The following is a 21,710-nucleotide window of genomic DNA, read 5'->3' on the forward strand; positions in this document are numbered from 1 at the left end:
ATGAGAGGTGGTCAGCAGCCACCTAGAGGCCGTGCGCAGGTTAGAGGTGAAAATGGTGTAGGACAAGGTCGTGTAACGTTAGGCAGAGGTGTTGGTAACAGTGACGCGAGGCAGCCAGCATTGGTCTATGCTGCTCGTTGCCGAGAGGATGGTGATGCTCCAGATGTTATAACTGGTACATTCCTAATTCATAATGTACCTCACACTTATTTAATTTATATAGGGTCTACGCATTTATACATTGCATTGCATGTACTGTGTCTGGCACCTTGGGTATCATGTGTGAGAGTACTGTTAATAAGATGACTATGTTAAGTCCACTAGGACAATCGGTAAGGATAGACAAGTTGTTCAGAGATGTGCCCCTAGAGGTTCAAGGAGTTATATTTCTAGCAGATTTGCTGGAGCTACTGTTTGGTGAATTCGACCTAATCTTGGGGATGGATTGGTTGGTTAAATACCGTACAAGTTTGGATTGTGCTGCTAAGCATATTGTATTAAAGACTACTGAGGATGAGGAGGTGCCTGTGACTGGGGAGCGAAGGGATTTTCTATCTAATGTGATCTCTGCATTAAGAGCCAAAAAACTAGTTCGCAAGGGTTGTGAAGTGTTTCTAGCTTGTATTGGAGCATCTGATTCTGAAGGTCCTTCTATTGGGGATGTCAAAACTATTAAGGATTTTTTCGATGTTTTTCCTGATGAGCTCCCTAGGTTGCCTCAAAGCCGTGAAGTTGAATTTGGAATTGAGCTTATGCCAGGAACGGCTCTAGTGTCTATCGCCCTTATATGATGACACCAAAAGAGCTGGTGGAGTTAAAAGCTCAAATTCAAGAACTGTTGGATCGAGGATTCATTCGGCCTAGTGTGTCTCCGTGGGGAGCACCAGTGTTGTTCGTAAATAAAAAGGATGGGGCCATGCGCATGTGTATCGATTATCGGCAATTGAATAAACTGACTATCAAGAATAAGTATCCTTTGTCGAGGATAGATGATTTATTTGATCAGCTGCAAGGAGCTTCGATTTTCTGCAAAATAAATCTTCGTTCTGGGTACCATCAGTTGAGGGTTAAAGAGGCTGATGTGTATAAGACTGTTTAGGACTCGTTATGGTCATTACGAGTTCCTAGTGATGCTGTTTGGGCTGACGAATGCACCAGCTGCCTTCATGGACCAAATGAACCGAGTATTCTAGCCCTATTTGGATCGGTTTGTGGTGTATTCGAGAATTGAGGATGAGCATGATGCATATCTCTGAATTGTTCTACAGATTTTAAGGGAGAAACAACTGTATGCTAAGTTCAACAAGTGTCAGTTCTGGCTACGAGAAGTGACATTTCTAGGTCACGTGGTGTCTACCGAGGGGATTAGGGTTGATCATCAAAAAATTGAAACTGTACTGGATTGGAAACCACCTAAGACCATATCTGAGATTCGAAGTTTTCTGGGTCTGCCAGGGTATTATAACGTTTTGTTGAGGGGTTTCCCTTAATTGCTGCACCCCTGACTAAATTGCTGCGTAAAGGGGTACCATTTAATTGGACTGATAAGTAGCAAGAAAGTTTTGAGAAATTGAAGAAAGTTCTGATTGAGGCCTCTGTCTTAATACAGCCAGAGTCTGGGAAGGAATTCTCTGTTTACAGTGATGCATCACACGTTGGTTTGGGTTGTGTGCTGATGTAGAAGGGTAAGGTGGTTACTTATGCGTCTCATCAGCTTAAGCCTCACGAGGCGAATTACACTACTCATGACTTGATGTTAGTTATGGTGGTATTCACACTAAAAGTTTGGAGGCACTATCTCTACGATGAGAAGTGTACTATCTACACAGATCACAAGAGTCTTAAGCACCTCTTCACTTCGACGGAGTTGAATCTTAGGCAGCGAAGATGGATAGAGCTACTTATGGACTACGATTTCTCAATTGAATATCATCCTGGTAAGGCTAACGTGGTAGCGGATACACTAAGCTGTAGGGCTGCATCTGATTTGAAAGCGATGTTTGCTTGTCTTAGCCTGTTTGATGATGGTAGCTTGTTGGCTGAGTTGCAAGTTAGACCGACGTAGACTGAATAGATTAAGGGTAAGCAATTGTTGGATGAGTCACTGGTTCCTCGTTTCTGACAGGTTGAGAATTGGGAAACTCTGAATTTTGGGTTAAATAGTGAATGAGTACTGTGCTTCCGTGGGAGAGTCTGTGTACCGAGGGATAATGATTTGAGGCAGTCTATACTGCAAGAGGCGCATAGTAGTCCTTATGTTATGCATCCAAGCAGAAATAAAATGTATCGAGATCTTCGTTAGTTATACTGGTGGTCAGGACTGAAACGTGAAGTAAGTGATTTTATGGGTAAGTGTTTAACTTGTCAACAAGTGAAGGCTGAACATCAGTTACCTTCAGGGTTATTACAGCCAGTTAAGATTCAACTTTTGTAGTGGAAGAGAGTAACCATGGATTTTGTGAGTGTGCTACCTTTAACGCCTACCAAGAAGGATTCGGTATGGGTTATTGTAGATCGATTGACTAAATCTGCTCATTTCATACTAGTCCGTATTGACTACTATTTGCAGAAGTTGGCTAAATTGTATGTGGCCGAGATTGTAAAACTGCATGGGGTACACATTTCTATAATATCAGATAGAGATCCTCGCTTTACGTCTCGATTTTGGAAGAAATTACACGAGGCTTTGGGTTCTAGACTAGTCAATCTGAGAGGGTGATTCAAATACTGGAGGATATGTTATGGTGTTGTGTAATGGATTTCTGAGGCAACTGGGAAGATTATTTGCCGCTGGCAGAGTTTACGTATAATAATAGCTACCAATCTAGTATTCAAACGGCACCGTACGAGGCGTTATATAGTCGTAGGTGTTGTACTCCTACCTGTTGGACTAAGTTAGGCGAGCAGCGAGTTCTGGGGCCAGAGTTAGTTTCTGATACCAAAAAGAAGGTAAAAATGATTCGAGATCGGTTGAAGGAAGCATTTGATAGGCAGAAGTCTTATATGGATCTTAAACGCTGAGAGATTGAGTATTTTGTGGGGGATTACATTTTTCTCAAGGTTTCCCGATGGAATAAGATACTGAAGCGTGTGGGACCGGTCGCTTATCAACTTGAGTTGCCTCCAAAATTAGACAAGATTCACGATGTGTTCCATGTATCCATGTTAAGGCGTTATCCCTTTGATCCTACACATATAGTACCAGTTGTAGAGATCGAGGTTAGGCCAGATCTGACCTTCGAGGAGGAGCCAGTGCAAAATTTGGACCGTGAGGTTAAAGTACTGAGGAAGAAATCTATTCCTTTAGTCAAGGTGCTTTGGCGTAACCACAATTCAGAAGAAGCCACATGGGAACCAGAAGAGGCGATGCGAGAACAATACGCTCACCTATTCTGACCAGGAAAATTTTGAGGCCGAAATTTCATTAAGGGAGGTAGAGTTGTAACGCCCAAAAATTCAAGTCTTTAATTTTTACATGATTTGTCACAAACTGCTTGTTTACTTTAATGGCTAAGTGATTTGGGTGTGTTTGGGAGTGTTTGAGAAGCTTGGGTTCAAGTCTTGGCTTTTGTAGAATTTTTAGTTTTGCTTTTTTTTTTAATATGGACACTGGCACAAAGGCTTTATAAATATTAGTGCTTGTTTTATGACAAAAGAGCCTATTGGTCCAGTGGTAGGTGGCACGTGAAGTACTCTTAAGGTCTGAGGTTCGAGTCCTATGCTGCAATGTTGAGTGTTTATTTTTATCACCTGTGTTGTGAGGTGGTGGAGTTTGACTGAAATGCTATGGAATTTGAATGAAGGAGTGAATCATGGAGAGAATAGTGGGATTTTGATTAGGTGAAGTGAATCAAGGAGAGATGAGGGGATAGATTTTAAGAGAAAATCAAGGAGTTGTTTTGTGAGAAGAGTTATGCCGTTTGGGGAAAACTCTAGCTAGAGGTTTTGGCTGGGGGTGTGCTTGTGTCAAATTTGGTCAGTAGGCATTGAGGGAATCGGTTTCTAAAGTTTTTTTCTGTCAGTTTGGTTTCGGTCAGTTTTGCATTTTTTCCTTTTCGTTTTTAGGTGCCGAATATTCGTTTTTGTCTTTTCATTTTTGCTCATCTCTTTTTCCTTTTGGGTGTTGGTCGAATATTGGTGGTTTCCCTCTATTGATTGCTTTTTCATCTTCTTTCTCTTGTTGCCAGATTCTCTCTTTTCTCTCTTCCCTCTCTTCTATTCTATTCTCTTCTCTTCTTCTCCTCTTCATTCTAGTGCTACAAGAGTTGTCGACTACCGGTAATTGTTATGCTCTTCACACTGTTCTCTTCTTTCTCTTTTCCTAAAATCAAATACCCTCATTCGTAATCTTTAATTACTGGTTGCTGATGCTTTTCTCTTGATTTGCTGCTTGTTGCAGTTTTAGAGTTTTCCTCGAGGAATGGTGAAGTGTAAAATGACCGAAATACCCCTAAAGGGTGAAATGACCGAAATACCCCCATAGGGTAAAATGACTCTTATACCCTGAGGAGTTGAAATGTGTATATGACCGACTTGTTCTATGATATATATGACTTTTACTGAGTATGACATTGTATACACGTATGATTTATGACATGACATACTACATAGGGTTGTGATTCTGATATAGGGGAAGTATACTATACTGGTGGCTTTGCCACATATACTATTACTGGCAGCTCTGCTGCGTTATTGTTACTGGCAACTTTACTGCGATACTATTACTGGCAGCTCTGCTTCGTTACTGTTACTGATAGCTTTACTGCGATACTATTACTGGCAGCTTTGCTGCGATATTTGTGTGTTGGCTGGGTGGGTCGATTTTATCCCCACATGGTGTGTTGGCTGGATTGAGATGGGTTGCATTATTGCACTCTACTAGTTACTGTATTTGGCTAAGGCCCACACCATACTGTTACTGTTTAGGGCTCAGGCCTATATTGTTTTGCTTGTTGTATATTGGTTGACTGATAGGAGATTACACACTGTGTAACACCCCGTACCCGAGACCGTTGCCGGAGTCGGACACGAGGGGTTCACAGACTAAATTCGCTTACTATCGCAGTCCATTTTAAAATTTTCCAGGCAGTTGGCTAACTGCGACACTGTAACCTTAAAAATCATATCTTGAGTTTCACAACTCGAAAATCAGTTTCGTAATTTTTTCCTAAAACTAGACTCATATGCCCATCTACATATTTTTTTCTAGAATTTTTGGTCGGGCAAATTAGTACAGTTTATTAGTCAAAGTATCCCATGTTACAGGGATCGACTACACTGACCTTTGCACATTACGACTTGGATATCTCCCTGCACAGAGATTCAATACTGATGCCATTTGTTTCTATAGAAACTAGACTCAGAGAGGAATCTATACATATATGGAATGGCTCCTAATTATCTCTGGTTAATTTATAATGAATTTCCAAAGTCGGAACAGGGAATCCAGAAACCGTTCTGGCCCTGTCTCACGAGAACCTGAATATCTCTTAACATACTGTCCATATGATCATTTCGTTACTTTACTATGAAAATAGATTCATTAAGGTTCGTTTACATAATTTATTCATTATTTAATTCCAATCCTACTATTTTTAGTGATTTTCCAAATCTACATCACTGCTGCTGCCAGCATCTGCCTTTAAGGTAGACTTTACCTATTTCATAGTTTCCATGATTCAACTCGCCCTTTTAGCATAAATAGCACAAATTATGATAGTGATTAACCATTCCATACCAAATGATTATAACATTATGCTCAAACATATATAAGCCATTTTCGCATGGCTATATACATTAACCAAAATATTCTTCCGCCACTAGTCTATTTTATACATGCCATAAGATAATCCAAAACATAGCAGTACCAAACAGTGGATAGTGATAGTGTGACTAGTTGCTGACGATCCCCGAGCCTGTAGCTTCGCAATGAGATCTATAAAACAGAGGAAACAGAGTAAACGGAGTAAGCATTACAATGCTTAGTAAGTTTTAAGCAGTGTCAACAGATAACAATCAAATTATAACATAGTTGTTCGTATTTTTATTTCACTCTTCCTTCGGGCATACCATCCCTTTACCGAATATGCACATCTCATCATATACAATAAGCAGATAAACTTTCACATAAAAGTGAGCTCATGTGACATAGATATATCGTATGATTTCACATAACCTCTCACTCTGATCCGATGTCACATAATCATAGGAATAGTCTCATAGATTGCTCTCGTATGCGTCACATAACTACCTTATGATTTAGTGCAAATCAAGCTCACATATAAACTTGGAGTACATACCTGTTTAACCTTTCGCATTGAATATATTTATAAGCAATTCTTATTACGAAGTCTTACCCGGACATAATCTCCACACGAAGTTATGGAGTTTTACCCGAACAAAATCCCCACACGTAGTCATCGGGTCTTTAGAGCTCGGATATAGTACGAGCACGAAGCTTGCGGACATTAATCAGTGATAATATTCTCGCATAAAGCCTGCGGGGTTTTAACCCGGATATAGTACTGACACAAATGCCCTTCGGGACTTATCACATTCATCACATCGGCCATTAGGCCCTATCACATATATATACACTTTCACATTCATCACATCGGCCATTAGGCCTTATCACATATATACACTTTCACATTCATCACATCGGCCATTAGGCCTTATCACATATATACACTTTCACATTCATCACATCGGCCATTAGGCCTTATCACATATATACACTTTCACATTCATCACATCGGCCATTAGGCATTATCACATATATACACTTTCACATTCATCACATCGGCCATTAGGCCTTATCACATATATACACTTTCACATTCATCACATCGGCCATTAGGCCATACTATCATTTCATATTCGAATACTCATAAACTTACAATATCACGATTTAGAATTCAAGTATGGGTTTAATCAATAGCTTGTGAGCAACTAAAACAAGTTTATCAAGGTTCACAACATAATCTCAAATTCAGCACAAGCTGTTTTTCCTGAGCAATAGTCACTAAATTATTTATGACTGGAGCTACAAAACTCCAAATCACTTTCCGTTAATCTTTCCTGAATATAGACTCGTATATCTTCCATCCATAAAATTTCCAGAATTTTAGGTTTGGCCAATCAATACCAGATTTTTCTTAAAGTTTCCCCTGTTCCACTGTTTGACTAATCTGACCACTCTTCACTACGAATCAAATTTCTCATTTTACAGAATTCAAAATGTGTTGTATTTGATTTCATTTGAAACTAGACTCATTAAGGAGTCTAAGCATATAAATTTTATCTTATAACCATTTTTGTACAATTTATAATGATTTTCTAAAAACAGAACAGGGGATTTCGGAGTCATTCTGACACCGTCTCACACAACTTTAAATATCTCATTATCGGAAATTCCTTTGCTTACATGGTTTCTTTTATAAGAAACTAGACTCATTAAGATCTAATTTCATGTCTCATTCAGCCTCTAATTCAAGTCCATAAATTTATGGTGATTTTCTAAAGTCACGTTACTGCTGCTGTCCGAAGCAGACTATTTCAAATTACCCTTAAATTCCCAAGCTCAAACACTTAAGAACTTACCATTTGAGCTTAGAACATATCATGGCCACATCATATCTCATTAAATCAACTCATCATGTCCTATTATAATTGAATTTACTCAACGTTTAAACACTTAAAACTTACCTCGGAAGTTGCCGAACGATTACGACGGCTCTTCGATCACTTTTTTCCTTTCCCTTATCCAACTTTGATCCTCTAGGCTCTTGAGCTAAATCAAACAAATTTACTTCTCAATCAAACACATATATATGGCAACCATATACATTTCAAAAACCAATTCGTTCGTATCATTTGTCCATATATTAGCTTTTAGCATATTTGGTCATTAGAGTGACCTATTTAACTTTCAAGCATTCATTTCTAATTTTAATTAAACAATGCCGAATGCCATTAGCTACTAATGCCACACACACACATGTGCATAAAATTCATCCATACATAACCTCTAGCTCATTCGGTCATTCATCTCTCAAACCTATCAAAGTTTCATGTCGAACTTCCCTGGCCGAATACACATATAAGCACATAATGCACATTTAGAATTTTTTTTATTTACTTCATGATACATTCGGCCTTGGCAACAATTTCATTAGAAATCCCTATTAGCCACTTCATCAATCAATTATATCATCTACTTAATATTTCATAACTTATCATGCTAGCTGAATATTATTTATTCAAGTTCATCATCTTCATATTCGGCATTAGCATCAAATATAATAGCCCATTTCTTCCCACTTTGAATCTATGCATCCATTTAATCATAGTTTGTTCAAGCACTCATACAACAAGATTCATCCAATTTAACAAGAAACAAAAACTTTATTCCTCCATAGCTACAATGGCCGAAAGATCTAGACATCTCAATACTGAAATTTCTAACATGGGTTGCCTAAAGAATTTGGTAGGGAGTTCAAATTTATCTAGCATTTCAAGTAACTTAACACATCCATATAGCTAACATGCTAATAGTCTCAAGGCTTCAACTAAAACTTTTGAAGCCTCTTAGTCGAATACTAACTCTCTAATAATCCCAAATCCATCCATGAGATAGTTAGAATTTAGACTAATCATCCAAGGGATGTATGAACTTTCAAAGCAACACTAAACATACCTTAATCTAGTGAGCCTTCATAGCCGATTTTTCTCCAAGCTCATTCCCTTCCTTTCTTTCTTCTATTCGGCCAAAGATGTTCAAGGATGAACACTTTTTTTTTCTTTGTTTCCTTTCTTCCATTCACGGCAAAGGGGGGCATGGATGAGACCATTTTTTTTTCATCACTCCACCTTTTTGCATTACTTTAATCCTAACCCCTTTTTTTATTCTTTCTAACATAACTCACTAACACAACATGTTTGCAACATGTTTCCACCCATAGCATGGCCGGCCACTATGCTTTAATTTTGGGTAATTTGACATGCAAACCCATCATTTCACAACATGCATTATTAGGCCACTTTACATTTGCCTAGCACATTTCCAAATTTTCTCACATAAGTCCTATTTGATAAAATTCACTTACTGTTAACAAAATTCAAACATGAAATTTTCACACATGCATATGTACATATAATGAGCATCAACTATGACGGTTAATTATCTTTATGACTCGGTTTAGTGGTCCTGAAACCACTTTCCGACTAGGGTCACTTTAGGGGTGTCACACACTGAGTTTCATAAACTCACCCTCTCCTTTTAACTGTGTAGGTAATCCTAAGCCATAGGTGATTCGGTGCTACAGGGGACTCGGAGGTGGCCACACAATTGTTGCTGTTCACATTTGCTTTTATTTGAACTTAAAGTATAAGTTGGGTTTTGTTTTTGTAATAAGGCCTTCAAGTTGGTTTAAATTTTTAATTGGGCTTTTGCTTACATATTTTAAACTGCTAGTTTAGGAGAAGACGAATTTTTAAAATAATTATCATTTTCAAATATATGAGTTTTAAATAATAGAATTTAAAAAGCTTCCGCGATTTTAGACTAACTTATTAAAACAATATCAGATAATAAGACAAGCGTATTGACTAGTTGATTTGTTGACTAATAATAAAAGGGGTTTATCTTAAACTTAGAAACAAAAATTTTTATTAACGAGTTCAATTTTCGAAAGACACTTCAATGTGACACACCAGATTCGGCCATAACGTCTAGGTCGGGTTTGGGGTGTTACAGAGGAGTTATAAGGTTCAACTAAAAAGAGGGCAGAAAGGAGTAATAGAAAGAAAATTAAATAAAAAAAGAAGAGGAAGAGGACTTGCAAGGGTGGACGATGGCGACCACGGCGACGCTCACACCGGTGAGGAGAGGAGTGAGATGAAAATAGTGGAGGAGCGACGGCCATGAGAGGTGGTGATCAGTGGAAAGAAGTTTGGGTTATGGTGGAGGAAGAAAAAGATTAGGAGGATGGTGGTGGTTGTTTCGAAAAATGAGAGAAAATATTGAGAAAAGAAAATAAAAAAATGAAAGAAAGTGAGAGGGGGAGGGAGGGGAGGGGAGTATGGACAACAATGCAAGGGAAGAAGGCTTGGTCAACCATAGCCAAGTTCAATGTGTCATGCAACAAGGTAAGAGGCGAGGTTATTCCTAGGACCATAAAAGTCCCAAATTATCTTTAAAATCCACAACCAAGAAACCATTATTCCGAGAGCCTCTCCAATGACCAAATCCGAGTCCTAACCACGAGGATTTTCTTAAGCATACAAGTAATGAAGGTGAGCTTTAAAAGGATTAGTGTGAGAACATTACATAATATTTATAACATGCATTTCAACATAACAATTAAAGATATCTATTTCAACATATATATATCATTTTAAAGGAAATCTCATATCATCACTGACACACATACATGAGTATATCGAGACATGCTTATGTAACAATGCACATTTTGAAAAATTTTCCTACCTATCTCCGCTACACACCACTATCGAGTTCCCCAGAACCATTCCATCCAGTAACACACCATTTTTCGAAAAGCCACCACATAAATGCCAAACAACGACCAAATAACACATTGTGGACAAGCCACCACATAGTTGTCGATAATGACCACATAATCACAGATAAACTGCAACATAACTTCCACCTTTCACAAAACCCACCCCATGCATGTGATATGGCCATTTTCAAATTTAACACATTTAATCACTTTTCGTATATAGTCATACTCATAGTCTCACTATTTCTTAATTTTACACATTTGCATGTAAACATGCTCACATACCACATATTATTCACTTTAGCATGCTTCAATATATTTTCATATTAAATCATGGATTTCATCACACACATGTATATATAACATATATTTAAATCATCACATATCAATTAAGCCATGTATCACATGACATAAAATGAGATTTGCACACATTCCATCATCACATACATCAACACATCACAAATCATACATTTCATGAACTAATAATTTTAGGAATTATTCAACTTCGCTTTAAGTACTTAGTGTACTCTCAAATAATTATTTAATATATTTTTATTTAATAATAAAATAATGGTAGATTATACACAAATCAAAGATTTAGATCCCACACCTTAAACCGTAGATCGATTGCCACAATCCTATTGGAAGAGGTTTTGCTTAGATCTAAACCCGGTAGATGAATCTATCGCATCAAACACCTATTTTAGTTATAGATCTATCAGACGTGTCTTACTACTTAAAGTTTAATCATTGAAATAATTCTCACCAATTACTTACCCTTAAATCAACACTTGGATTTGATATACTCGTTAACTTGCTAAGGATTTCTTGGATTGGCATTGTTTGGTCCTTCAAAGAATATTTGAACAAAGTGTTAACACATGAAAAATGAATGTGTCTTAACACCATTCATCAATGAGGAAAAATAATAGAGAGAAAGAAATGTTCCCAACACCTCTCAAACACTTACACTACTCAACAATATAACAAGATCGATGATTAGTCTTAACGAATGAGCAAAGAGGTTTAACGATCCACAAACATGTATGATCGATAAGTCTTGAAAAAAAATAATTAAAATAAGATAATTAAATCCTTAGAGAATATGTGATAGATCGAAAGGGGAAAGAAAGAATGAAAAATTAAATCTAGGCAAAAAGCGGCGGTGACGACGGTGGTCCGAATGAGGTGAGAAAATATAAAAAAGGGGAAGATGGTTCGGTCATAAACTTAAGAGAAAAGAGAAAAGGAAATGAGTGGAAGAGGAAGGTTTCCCGCGGTGGTTCACGAAAATTTATAGCAGATCACGGTGGCAACAGTGGTGGTGATGGGCGGTGATAGAAAGAAAAGAGGTGGAGAAGAGAATATTGGGAGGTGGTGTTGAGGTGGTGAAACTATAGCTTGCAGTGGAGGAAATTTAGGTGATGGTTGAAGGTGGTGATTGTTTGTCAAATCAAGATGAAAGAAAATTTAAAAAAAATGAGAATATGGGAGAAATGAGAGAAATGAGAGAGGTAAGGACGACAATGGGTTTGTGTAGCTTGGTCAACTGTGAACAGGTTCAATGAATCACATCAAATAGGCAAGATGAAAGGTTTTTTCAAGGGAGGAAGACATGGAGTCAAAATCGGATCATGCACCCCCAATTTAAGGTATGTTTTTCTCTTAATAAAGTAAAGGAATACACTTATATGAGGCAATAAGGGGGTGGATGACAAGCACTTAGGTCATATGGAAAAATTGTAAAAAAAAAAAGATAGTGTGAACATTAGGACTTGAACCTTAAACCTTTAGGATATCAAAGAAGCCTATAAACCATTAGACTACACATTCCTTTGTGCTCATTCTTGCACACATATTAGTAAAAAATATATGAGATGTGACTCATACTATGAAAAAAATTTTGTCGTTGAAACTGATTTAGAGTATTTTCAAGACATAAATATTGGTAACATTATAAACCTTTTTACTAAAGGAATGGGTGAATGGAAATATCGCCCAGGTACCAACATCCTAACCTCCTTTCATTAAGCTATAATGTTTCCTGAAGCTAAAATGTGGATTCAATTTTTATGCATATGAGTTGTTCCTGCTTTAAATGTATGTAATGTAAATACTTTTCGAACGATTTTACTTTATGCTATTTTTCAAAAAAAACAAATATGCATCGGGAAATGGATTTACCAGAATATGAAGAAAGTGAGAGGTTTTTTCCCCCACTTAGTTATGTCTTATGCAAGAAAGCAAGCATTCCAATGGCATCCACAAAACAATCAATGAAGCCATCCCGAAGTATTATCGCGAAACTCTATTTGCACAATATGTTAAACTTCGGGCAAATTAGATAAAAGAGTGGAACAAATGCCAATAGGAGGCGATAGCAACTTCGGCTTCGTCACAAGTGAGAGCAAAATCAACTGATCAATAAGAAGTTAGAGCGAGCAGTCATCCAAAACTGGATTGGATGATACATTGGATCCAAAAATTAGATTTAGCCAACCAAACGCCTGTAAGGGAAGAAATCATACTTAGGAGTCCACTCTATTAATACTTAAGGTGACATCTACCTAGGGGATTGATTTTCAAACACATTTCATTTAGTTAATATTATTAGTTTTATCTATATTATTCCCTATTCTTATTTTTAGCAGCTTTTCAAATTGATCCCCTTGCTTAGTATTTAAGATAGTAAATTGTTAGTGGGAATAATTAGGTATGTGATGGTATTTCCATTCTAGTAATTAATAACTAATTAACATAATTAAATTGAAATAAGGTAGTCAAGTTGTGTCATGGAAATGAGTAATCTAATTTAAATGAACTATGCAGTTGCGTTTGTTGATTGGAGTTGAGATTTTCTAATTCATAAAATTGTTGATGAAATAAATTCTAAGAGCATCTTTTAAAGTTGGCAATGATTAATTGTCAAGTTATTCTTGAAATTAATTTACAATCCAAAAAAAAAAAAACAATATGAAGCTATTATTCAATTGCTTAGTTTACTTATCAATGAGTAAGAATATAACATTTAATTTGTGATCAATCTCAACTCTAAGATTCATATAATACATTAGGCTAGAGTTTTCGTTCCTTCTTCACTATTTTGATTTTTATTTAATAACCCATTTCCACTTTTTTATATTTATTTTTAATGGAAATAATAATAAAAACTCCATTTTATTTATTTCTTTACGGTTTACATAGTTGTGGCCATGGTTGAATTTGGTTTTTTTTATCTAAGCCTTGTTAGCTTCAACCCTACTCCTCTATATGTAATTTTATTCAATTTTTAGGTGTATAAAATTAAATTTGATGTATTCGATGCCATTACTTTTCTTGTTTTCATCTTTTTGTTCTAACTTTATGTTTTATTAATTCAAGGTTTACTTTTGTGTTTTCTATGTGTGTGTGAGAAAGTCAAATTGCAAAGAGGCTATACCAAAACATATTGAAGTCGTGCAACACCATAATAGCCATAAGCCAATTTGATAAAGAATGATATGGCACGCGTGTGGAACAAGATCGTATCTTGTCTAAGTTGCAAATTTATTCTAGATCTCTAGACAAACATAAACTGAAATGAGAATCAATGAAAACAAATTAGTTCTTACAAATAAGAGTCAAACGAAATTTAAACAAAAGAAAGATGAGCCAGCTGGTTGAGAGTCCAAAAGAAAATGAATTAGCGTTTCTTGGATGGAAAGAAACCATCCTTGGACCTCAAGAAAATGCTCCAACTAGATTTGGAAAAACAAAACACAAATAGATTTGTTAGAAGTGATTTTAAAAACAAAAGTAAATTGTTTGGTGCAAGAATGTTTGAAAAAATAAGAAAATATTAAAACTACTAATTTTGATGTGTTTCTTGATGGAACAAGATAGGAGAACGTCTTTCTTGAAGCAACTTTAACCTAGAACAAAAATCGATAAAATCAGCAAGCCAAAATAGCAAGAACTAACTTAAAAGAGAAGATGGCATCCTAAGAAGCCTTAGAAACATTAAGAATCCACAACTACTTTTAATAGCTCTAATTCCCCCTCCAAGAAAAAACTTGAAGATGATTCCCCCAACTTGAAAGATTGTTAATATAGCTTCTAATAGAAACTCAAGAGCAATTCTTGAAAAAAACTCAAAAAGAATTATTATTAACTCAAAAAAACATAAATCAATTGTATCTCTATAAGGGTGGACGTCCATGCTACTTATAGGCCCCCAAAATAAGTTTTCCTAACCCTAATGAAATAACTAACAAGACAACTCATCAAATAAAAAAATAATTCTAAGTGTGGACTTTTAATGAGAAATTAGCTAAATGAATTAAATGGGCTCCTTGGGTTGAATTCTTACGTGATGATCCACCTATTAAAATAAAATTGGACCTATAGTTTAAATATTTTACAATTTGGGTCACTTTGATAATTTGGTCTAATATTCAATTAAATTACTTTCCAAATCTAAGAATGGGCATGTACACGTTTTAATGGGCTATTCTTTCAAGAACTTGGTCTTGTAATCAATTTGCTCTCAAAATTGGATCGTTCAAGCTCGTACATGAAATTCGATACGTCTTGGCTGCAAGATTTGGTTTCTTGGACCAAGATTTCCAAGATTTGAAATCTTGATTTTCTTGATTCTTGAAATTATCCAAAATAGTAAAATTTGACCAAGATTTGGTTTCTTGATTTTCATGAAAACAATAAAGTGAATGTTGATTTTATTTTTCGGTTGTGTGCGCATTTAAGGCCTTGGTAACGAAGTCTTGGATGGTTCTGTTCAATCTTGCCCGAATTTGCTTGGCCTTTGACCTCGTTATTGGGTCTTAAGGAAATTTAAGCCCATCATATTCATTCCCTCTTCCTCAAAATGATTTGTCCTTGAATTTAAAACATCAAAAGTAGAAAATAAGCAATATTAAAAGTAGAACTTACATTGTACTCGTCAAGCAGATCTAATTGATAGGCATTATCATTGATCCGCTTTAGTACTTGGAAAGGCCCATCGCCCCTAGGGTCCAATTTAGTTCTTCTTGTACTTGGAAATAGCTCTTTGCGCATATAGACCCAAACCCAATCACTGGATTCAAGGATAACTTGTTTGCGCCCCTTGTTAGCTTTGTTGGCATTTGTGTCACTTATTTTTTGCAATCTATTGTTTTGCCTTTTTGTGCATTAATTTCACCAACTCAGCTTTCTTCTCGCCATCTAAACTAGAAATACTTTCTATAGGTAATGGCACAAGATCAAGTACAATTAGTGGGTTAAAACCATAAACAAGTTCAAATGGTGAATATCTAGTTATAGAGTGAATAGATCGATTGTATGCAAATTCAACAAATGGTAAACATTCTTCCCAATTCTTAATGTTCTTACCCATAACAGCTCGTAGTAAAGCACCTAAAACTTGATTTACTACCTTAGTTTGGCCATCGATTTGGGGGTGGCACATAGTGGAATATAATAGTTTAGTACCAAGCTTACCCTATAATACCTTCTAGAATTGGCTTAGGAACTTTACGTCTCTGTCAGAGACAATTGTGCTAGGTATTCCATGTAGTCACACCACCTCTTTAAAGAATAAGGCCGCCACATGTGTAGCATCATCTATTTTGTGACAAGGAATAAAGTGTGCCAATTTTGAAAACGTATCAACAACAATAAATATACTATCTCGACCCTTTTTAGTTCGCGAAAAACCAAAAATGAAATCCATGTATAAATCTACCCTTGGTGAAGAAGGAACCGACGAAGGAGTATAGAGTCGATATGGCATTACCTTAAATTTTTCTGGTTTACAAGCATGCACTTAGAACATGCCTTTTCAACATCCTTCTTCATGTTCATCTAATAAAAGTGTTCTTGTAGAATATCTAGTGTTTTGGCAACACAAAAGTGTCCCAGTAAGCCTCCATTATATGCCACATGAATTAGTAACTTTCTTATGGAGCAATGTGGTACACATAACCTTTTTAGGCGAAAAAGAAACCCATCTACAAGATGAAATTTGTCAAGGGCACTATTCTCACAATTAGCAAAGATATGTGCAAAATCAACATCATTTTTTTACAAATATTTTATATGCTCAATTATTAAGAATTTAGTATTTAATGTAGTTATCAAAGAATATCTACAAGATAAGGCATCAACAACTACATTTTCTTTACCTGTTTTGTACTTTAATTACATGTGGAAATGTTTCTATAAATTCTACCCATTGGGCGTGTCTTTTGCTTAACTTACCTTGTCCCTTTAGCCATTTAAGGGACTCATGATCCCTATGTATAGCGAACTCATTGGGCAGCAAGTAATGTTACCGCACTTGGAGAGCTCGTACCGATTCTAATAACATTTTATCGTAAGTTGAGTAGTTCAGTTGTGCCCCATTAAGTTTTTCACTGAAATATGCTATTGCCCTTTTATCTTACATCCACAAGGCACCAATTCCAATACCTGAAACATCAAATTCAAGTCAAAAGTATTAGAAAAATCAGGTAATTTAAGAACTGGAGTAGAACATAACTTATCCTTAAAGGCTTCATAACTTATCCTTTAAGGCTTAAAAAGCCTTTTCTTAAGTTTCACTTCACTTGAAACCCACTGCTTTTTTTATAATCTCAGTTAATGGGGCGACATTAGTAGAGAAACCTTTACAAAAGGTCTATAAAAACTTTCTAAACCGTGGAAAGATCTCACCTTGGTAATCAATTTAGGAGTGGGACACTCCCTTATAGTATTTATTTTATCCTTATCGACATGAATACCTTGAGCACTTATTATAAACCCTAAAAAGATTAGTTTATCACAACAAAAAATGGATTTATCAAGGTTGGCAAATAATTTTTCAGTTCTTAGAATGTCCAAAACAGATTTAACATGGAAAACATAAGTAGCTAAAGAAGTTGAGTAAATTAGAATATCATCAAACGATACTACCACAAATTTACTCAAATAAGGCCTTAAAACATGATTCATTAATCTCATGAAAGTACTAAGTGCATTAGTTAAACTGAAAGGCATAACAATCCAAACTTAATTTTAAAGGTTGTTTTCCATTTATCCCCTTCCCTCATACGAATTTGATGATATTCACTTTTTAAGTCAATTTTAGTGAAAATTGTTGAACCGTGTAACTTATCAAGCATGTCATCAAGTCTAGGGATTGGATGCCTAAGCTTTACCGTTATTTTGATGATTGGGTGGCAATCAATAAACATTCAAAATGAACCATCTTTCTTAGGCACCAATAGGAAAGGGACGACATAAGGACTTAAACTTTATCTAATGTACCCCTTGTCTAATAGTTTCTCTACTTGCCTTTGCATCTCCTTTGTCTCATTGGGATTGTTTCGATAAGCTGGGCAATTTTGAATGGATGCTCCGGGTACTAAATCAATTTGGTGCTCAATTCCTCATAAAGGTGGTAAACCTTTAGGGAACTCGTTGAAAACATCCGCATAATCCTGCGAAAGAGATTTAAACACACTAGGCAAAGATTTTTTAAGGTCAATTAAAGATAAATAATTTTGCCTAAACCTCACAAGGATACAAGGTTCTTTGTTTAATAGGGCTCTCCGCACATCTTTTTACTCTTGGAAATAGACCTTTCACTCTGTTTTTACCACTAGAGGATTCACTCACCATTAGGCCGTTTGATTTTTTACTTTTAACACTAATGACCTCTTTTCTTTTAGTCTTTTTTGTTTGTCCTTTCCCCTTAACCCCCTTACAGAATTTCATCATTTTCATTTGATCTTTATACACATTGTTGAGATTCAAAGGGGATAGATTAAATTTCTTCCCTTTAAAGATAAGGGAATACCGGTTTAGTTTTCCATGGTGTATTACATCATGATCAAATTGCCACGGTCTTCCAAGAAGTAAATGTGCGGCATGCATGGGGACGACATTGCACCATACCTCATCCTCATAATTTCCAAGTTTAAATGTAATCAATGACTATTTTACAACTCGTACTTTGAAACATTCTTTAAGTCAGTTAAGGTGGTATGACTTAAGGTGTTTCGAGCAACGTAATTTCAAAGAGTCCACAAGGTAGCTACTAACAACATTAGCACAACTCCCACTATCCACAATAAGCAAACACAATTTACCTTTAATGAAACACCGACAATGGAATATATTAGTCCTTTGGCTATTAAGATCATCCATGATTTGGATGTTGAGGGTGTGACGCACTACTAGGCAATGAGATTCAACAAAATCATCCTTCTGATTTGGTGGTTCTACAACTTCCTCATTCATATCACTGACATAGATTATATTCTCCATAAATTTTGTCATATTTGGATTGTCTGAATCAGAAGTATATTCACCATTTTCTTTGATTCTGAGAAGTCTCGTGTTAGGGCAATCTCTACTATAGTGCCCATGTCCTTTACATTTGAAACATTCTATCTCATGAGTTTTTTTCCGTGTTTGAACCACCTGAACTGGGTTGCTTAGAAGGTACTTGCATTTTCATAGGAGCCCCACTCTTCCAATCTGATTTCTTAGTATCACCACTTGAAGAGAGCTTGTTAGCATTAAAAGGTGGTTTCAAATTCTTAAAGTCAGAATTGGAACTGTTACCTTTGTAATATTGTGAAGTAGAGAATGAACGAGGGCCTTATTCCTTCAATTGTTGTTCAATCTCAATGGCTTTGTGAACCGCCTCCTCTAGATCTATGTAAACCTGTAACCCCAAAGTGTTAGATATAGTTTTGTTCAAGCCATCAATAAAACATACGATAGTGGTTCCATCATCCTCTTCCACATTTGCTCATTTATGAGCATCTTCATCTCCTTGAAGTTCCCATCAACTGATCTACTACCCTGAACAAGTCGTCAAAGTTTAGTTTTGACCTCCCTATAGTAATGAGAAGGAATAAAGAATTTTTGCATGACTTGTTTCAACTCATCCCATGTGGTAACTTCTCTCTTGTAGTTTTTTTGACGACTTATTCCAAGTTTAGTCCATCAATTCAATGCATAGTTTGAGAATTCAAGGGTTGCCAATGGAATTTTATAATAGCCCTTTTTTAGTGGTGTTAGAAACAATGGTTTCAGGACCACCAAATCCAACGAGTAAGTTCATAAATATTATTACTTAATACTTACGAGTCAAATATGATTTTTAAAAGGTTTTTAATTTGATAATTTATGTTATATAAGTAATTTATTAAGTTCAAGTGGTAAGGCCTTAAGGTCCAATGGTTTTAAAAAATGAGGTATCAGAGCCTCGTTTCAATAAAATGAGCCGTAAATATTTACGGAGAATTATTAAGGTGGTATTAAAGTTTCGTTAAGAAATTTTAACATTTCGATAGTTAATTAATTAAAAAGGACTAAATCGTAAAAGATGTAAATTTGATCACAATTTGATTTGAGTGTTTAAATGGTTTACTAAATAAAAGAAAAGGGACTTAAATGGTAATTAGACCATTTAAGAATTTAGTGGATGGTTTTGGGCAACTAAAAGCATGAAATTTGTATGATTATTAAAAGGACAAAATGATAATTTCATAATTAAATTAAAACAAAAACAAAACAATTAAGCTATCATATTTTTCCTTGGTGTTTGGCGAAATTGGAGAAAGATGGAAGCCATGGATGATAGCTTAAGAATTCAATCAAAGTCCCCTTTTTCATGTAAGTCTGATTTAGCCTTTTTCATAATTTTTATGTTTTTGAAATCGTTACAACTAGGTCCAGCTAGCTCGTACGTTCGATTTTGAAATTGTTAAAGATTTTGAAGGTTGTCATTGATGAATCTATATGATTTTAGCTATTAAATGATGGGTTTGAAATGTTGGTTGATATTTAAAAGCATTTTGTTAAGTGATTTTGATGAATTTTTATTAGGGACTAAATTGTTAAAATAGTAAAAGTACACGGATTTGATTGAAATTATTGCAAATGTGGGTTGATATTGAGGCCATGAATATTCGGCTAGTGCAAAATTTCAAAAAAATAGTTAATTTGCATGTTGTAGGCTTAGGGACTAAATAAAGAAAAGTGAAATGTTAGGGGCAATTTTATAAAAATGTCAAAAATGAAAAAATTGCATAAAATACAGTATTTTACTATCTAAATTAATAGATTGAATGAAATTATTAATTTAGTTCAAGATTGGGTGGAAAATCGAGGAGAATAGAAAATTACCAAAATGCCTCTACACTTTGACATTTCTACAATTTAGCCAGGTAACATTCAAATAGCATTTTAAATTATATTTGAAATGATATCATTGTATAATATCAAATTACGTCTCGATGAAAAAATCTGACGGCTTATTGGTGATCATCGACCAATGAAAAAGGATAGCTTTGGCTATCGAATATGAAAAGGGATAGCTTCGGCTATCGATTATAAAAAGTGATGGTGATGATCAATAACTATGAAAAGGGATGGTGACGACCATCGAATATGAAAAGGGAAGCTTCGGCTATCGATTATGAAAAGGGATAGCTTTGGCTATCGATTTTGAAAAGGGATGGTGACGACCATCAATTAATAAAAAGGGTTGGTTTTGACCATCGAATATGAAAAGGGACGGTTACGACTATCGTTTAGCACACTTTGTGTGAGCTCTAGTAAGGGTTCTGATTGACTTCACTATGAAAAATATGGAAAAGTATGATATACCAATGATCAAAGTATGAATATTCATGTTTATGAAAGGTATGATATAAGTGATGCTATGTTTTGTACCCATATTTTACCATGTGATGATATTGCTAAGTTATGTGTTTAATCACTAGCTTGTGGCTATAGTTAATGTTATGTTTATGTCTTATGAGTATGGAGATGAAATGATAAGTGTTTAATAAGAACTAAGACATGTTTATATGAAACCCAATGGAACGGTGATACATGGAAAAACATGATATATTATGATGGATGATAAATCTAATTGAATCATGCTCAAGTATAATGGTTATCCATGTCAAATTCATATGAATAATATTTAAATGAACTAATATGTGTTGTTGATGTGCTAGGGCATATGCCAAGCTTTTGGATATGATTGATGTTTATGATTATGCTTGTACTATGTATACAAAACGGGTAAGAAAAAGGAAATGAAACGGTAAGTACGTAATTGGGATGTATTATGATGTATTATATATGAGCAAATAGCTTATGCTATGGATAAATACACTGAATCGATAGTTAATAAGGTTGTTTAGG

At 35.5% G+C, this 21,710-nt stretch overlaps 1 protein-coding gene across 1 annotated transcript; it reads left to right on the forward strand.

Moving 5' to 3' along the window:
- On the forward strand, nt 1-3,396 carry LOC121220310 (uncharacterized). Its single transcript, XM_041099985.1, has 6 exons — nt 1-175; nt 325-770; nt 1,269-1,394; nt 1,682-2,050; nt 2,435-2,614; nt 3,061-3,396. Exons 1-6 carry the CDS (start codon nt 1-3, stop codon nt 3,394-3,396), a joined length of 1,632 nt encoding a protein of 543 aa, XP_040955919.1.
- The last annotated feature ends 18,314 nt before the right edge of the window (nt 3,397-21,710 follow it).

The sequence above is a fragment of the Gossypium hirsutum genome, chromosome D08 (genome assembly GCF_007990345.1).
Source record: "Gossypium hirsutum isolate 1008001.06 chromosome D08, Gossypium_hirsutum_v2.1, whole genome shotgun sequence".
NCBI lineage: Eukaryota > Viridiplantae > Streptophyta > Magnoliopsida > Malvales > Malvaceae > Gossypium > Gossypium hirsutum.

Coding starts and splice junctions, on each gene's coding strand:
- LOC121220310 (XM_041099985.1), top strand. CDS start 1: ATGAGAGGTGGTCAGCAGCCACCTAGAGGCCGTGCGCAGGTTAGAGGT. Junction 176..324: donor TGCTCCAGATGTTATAACTG/GTACATTCCTAA, acceptor TAAGTCCACTAG/GACAATCGGTAAGGATAGAC. Junction 1,395..1,681: donor ATCATCAAAAAATTGAAACT/GTACTGGATTGG, acceptor GTGCTGATGTAG/AAGGGTAAGGTGGTTACTTA.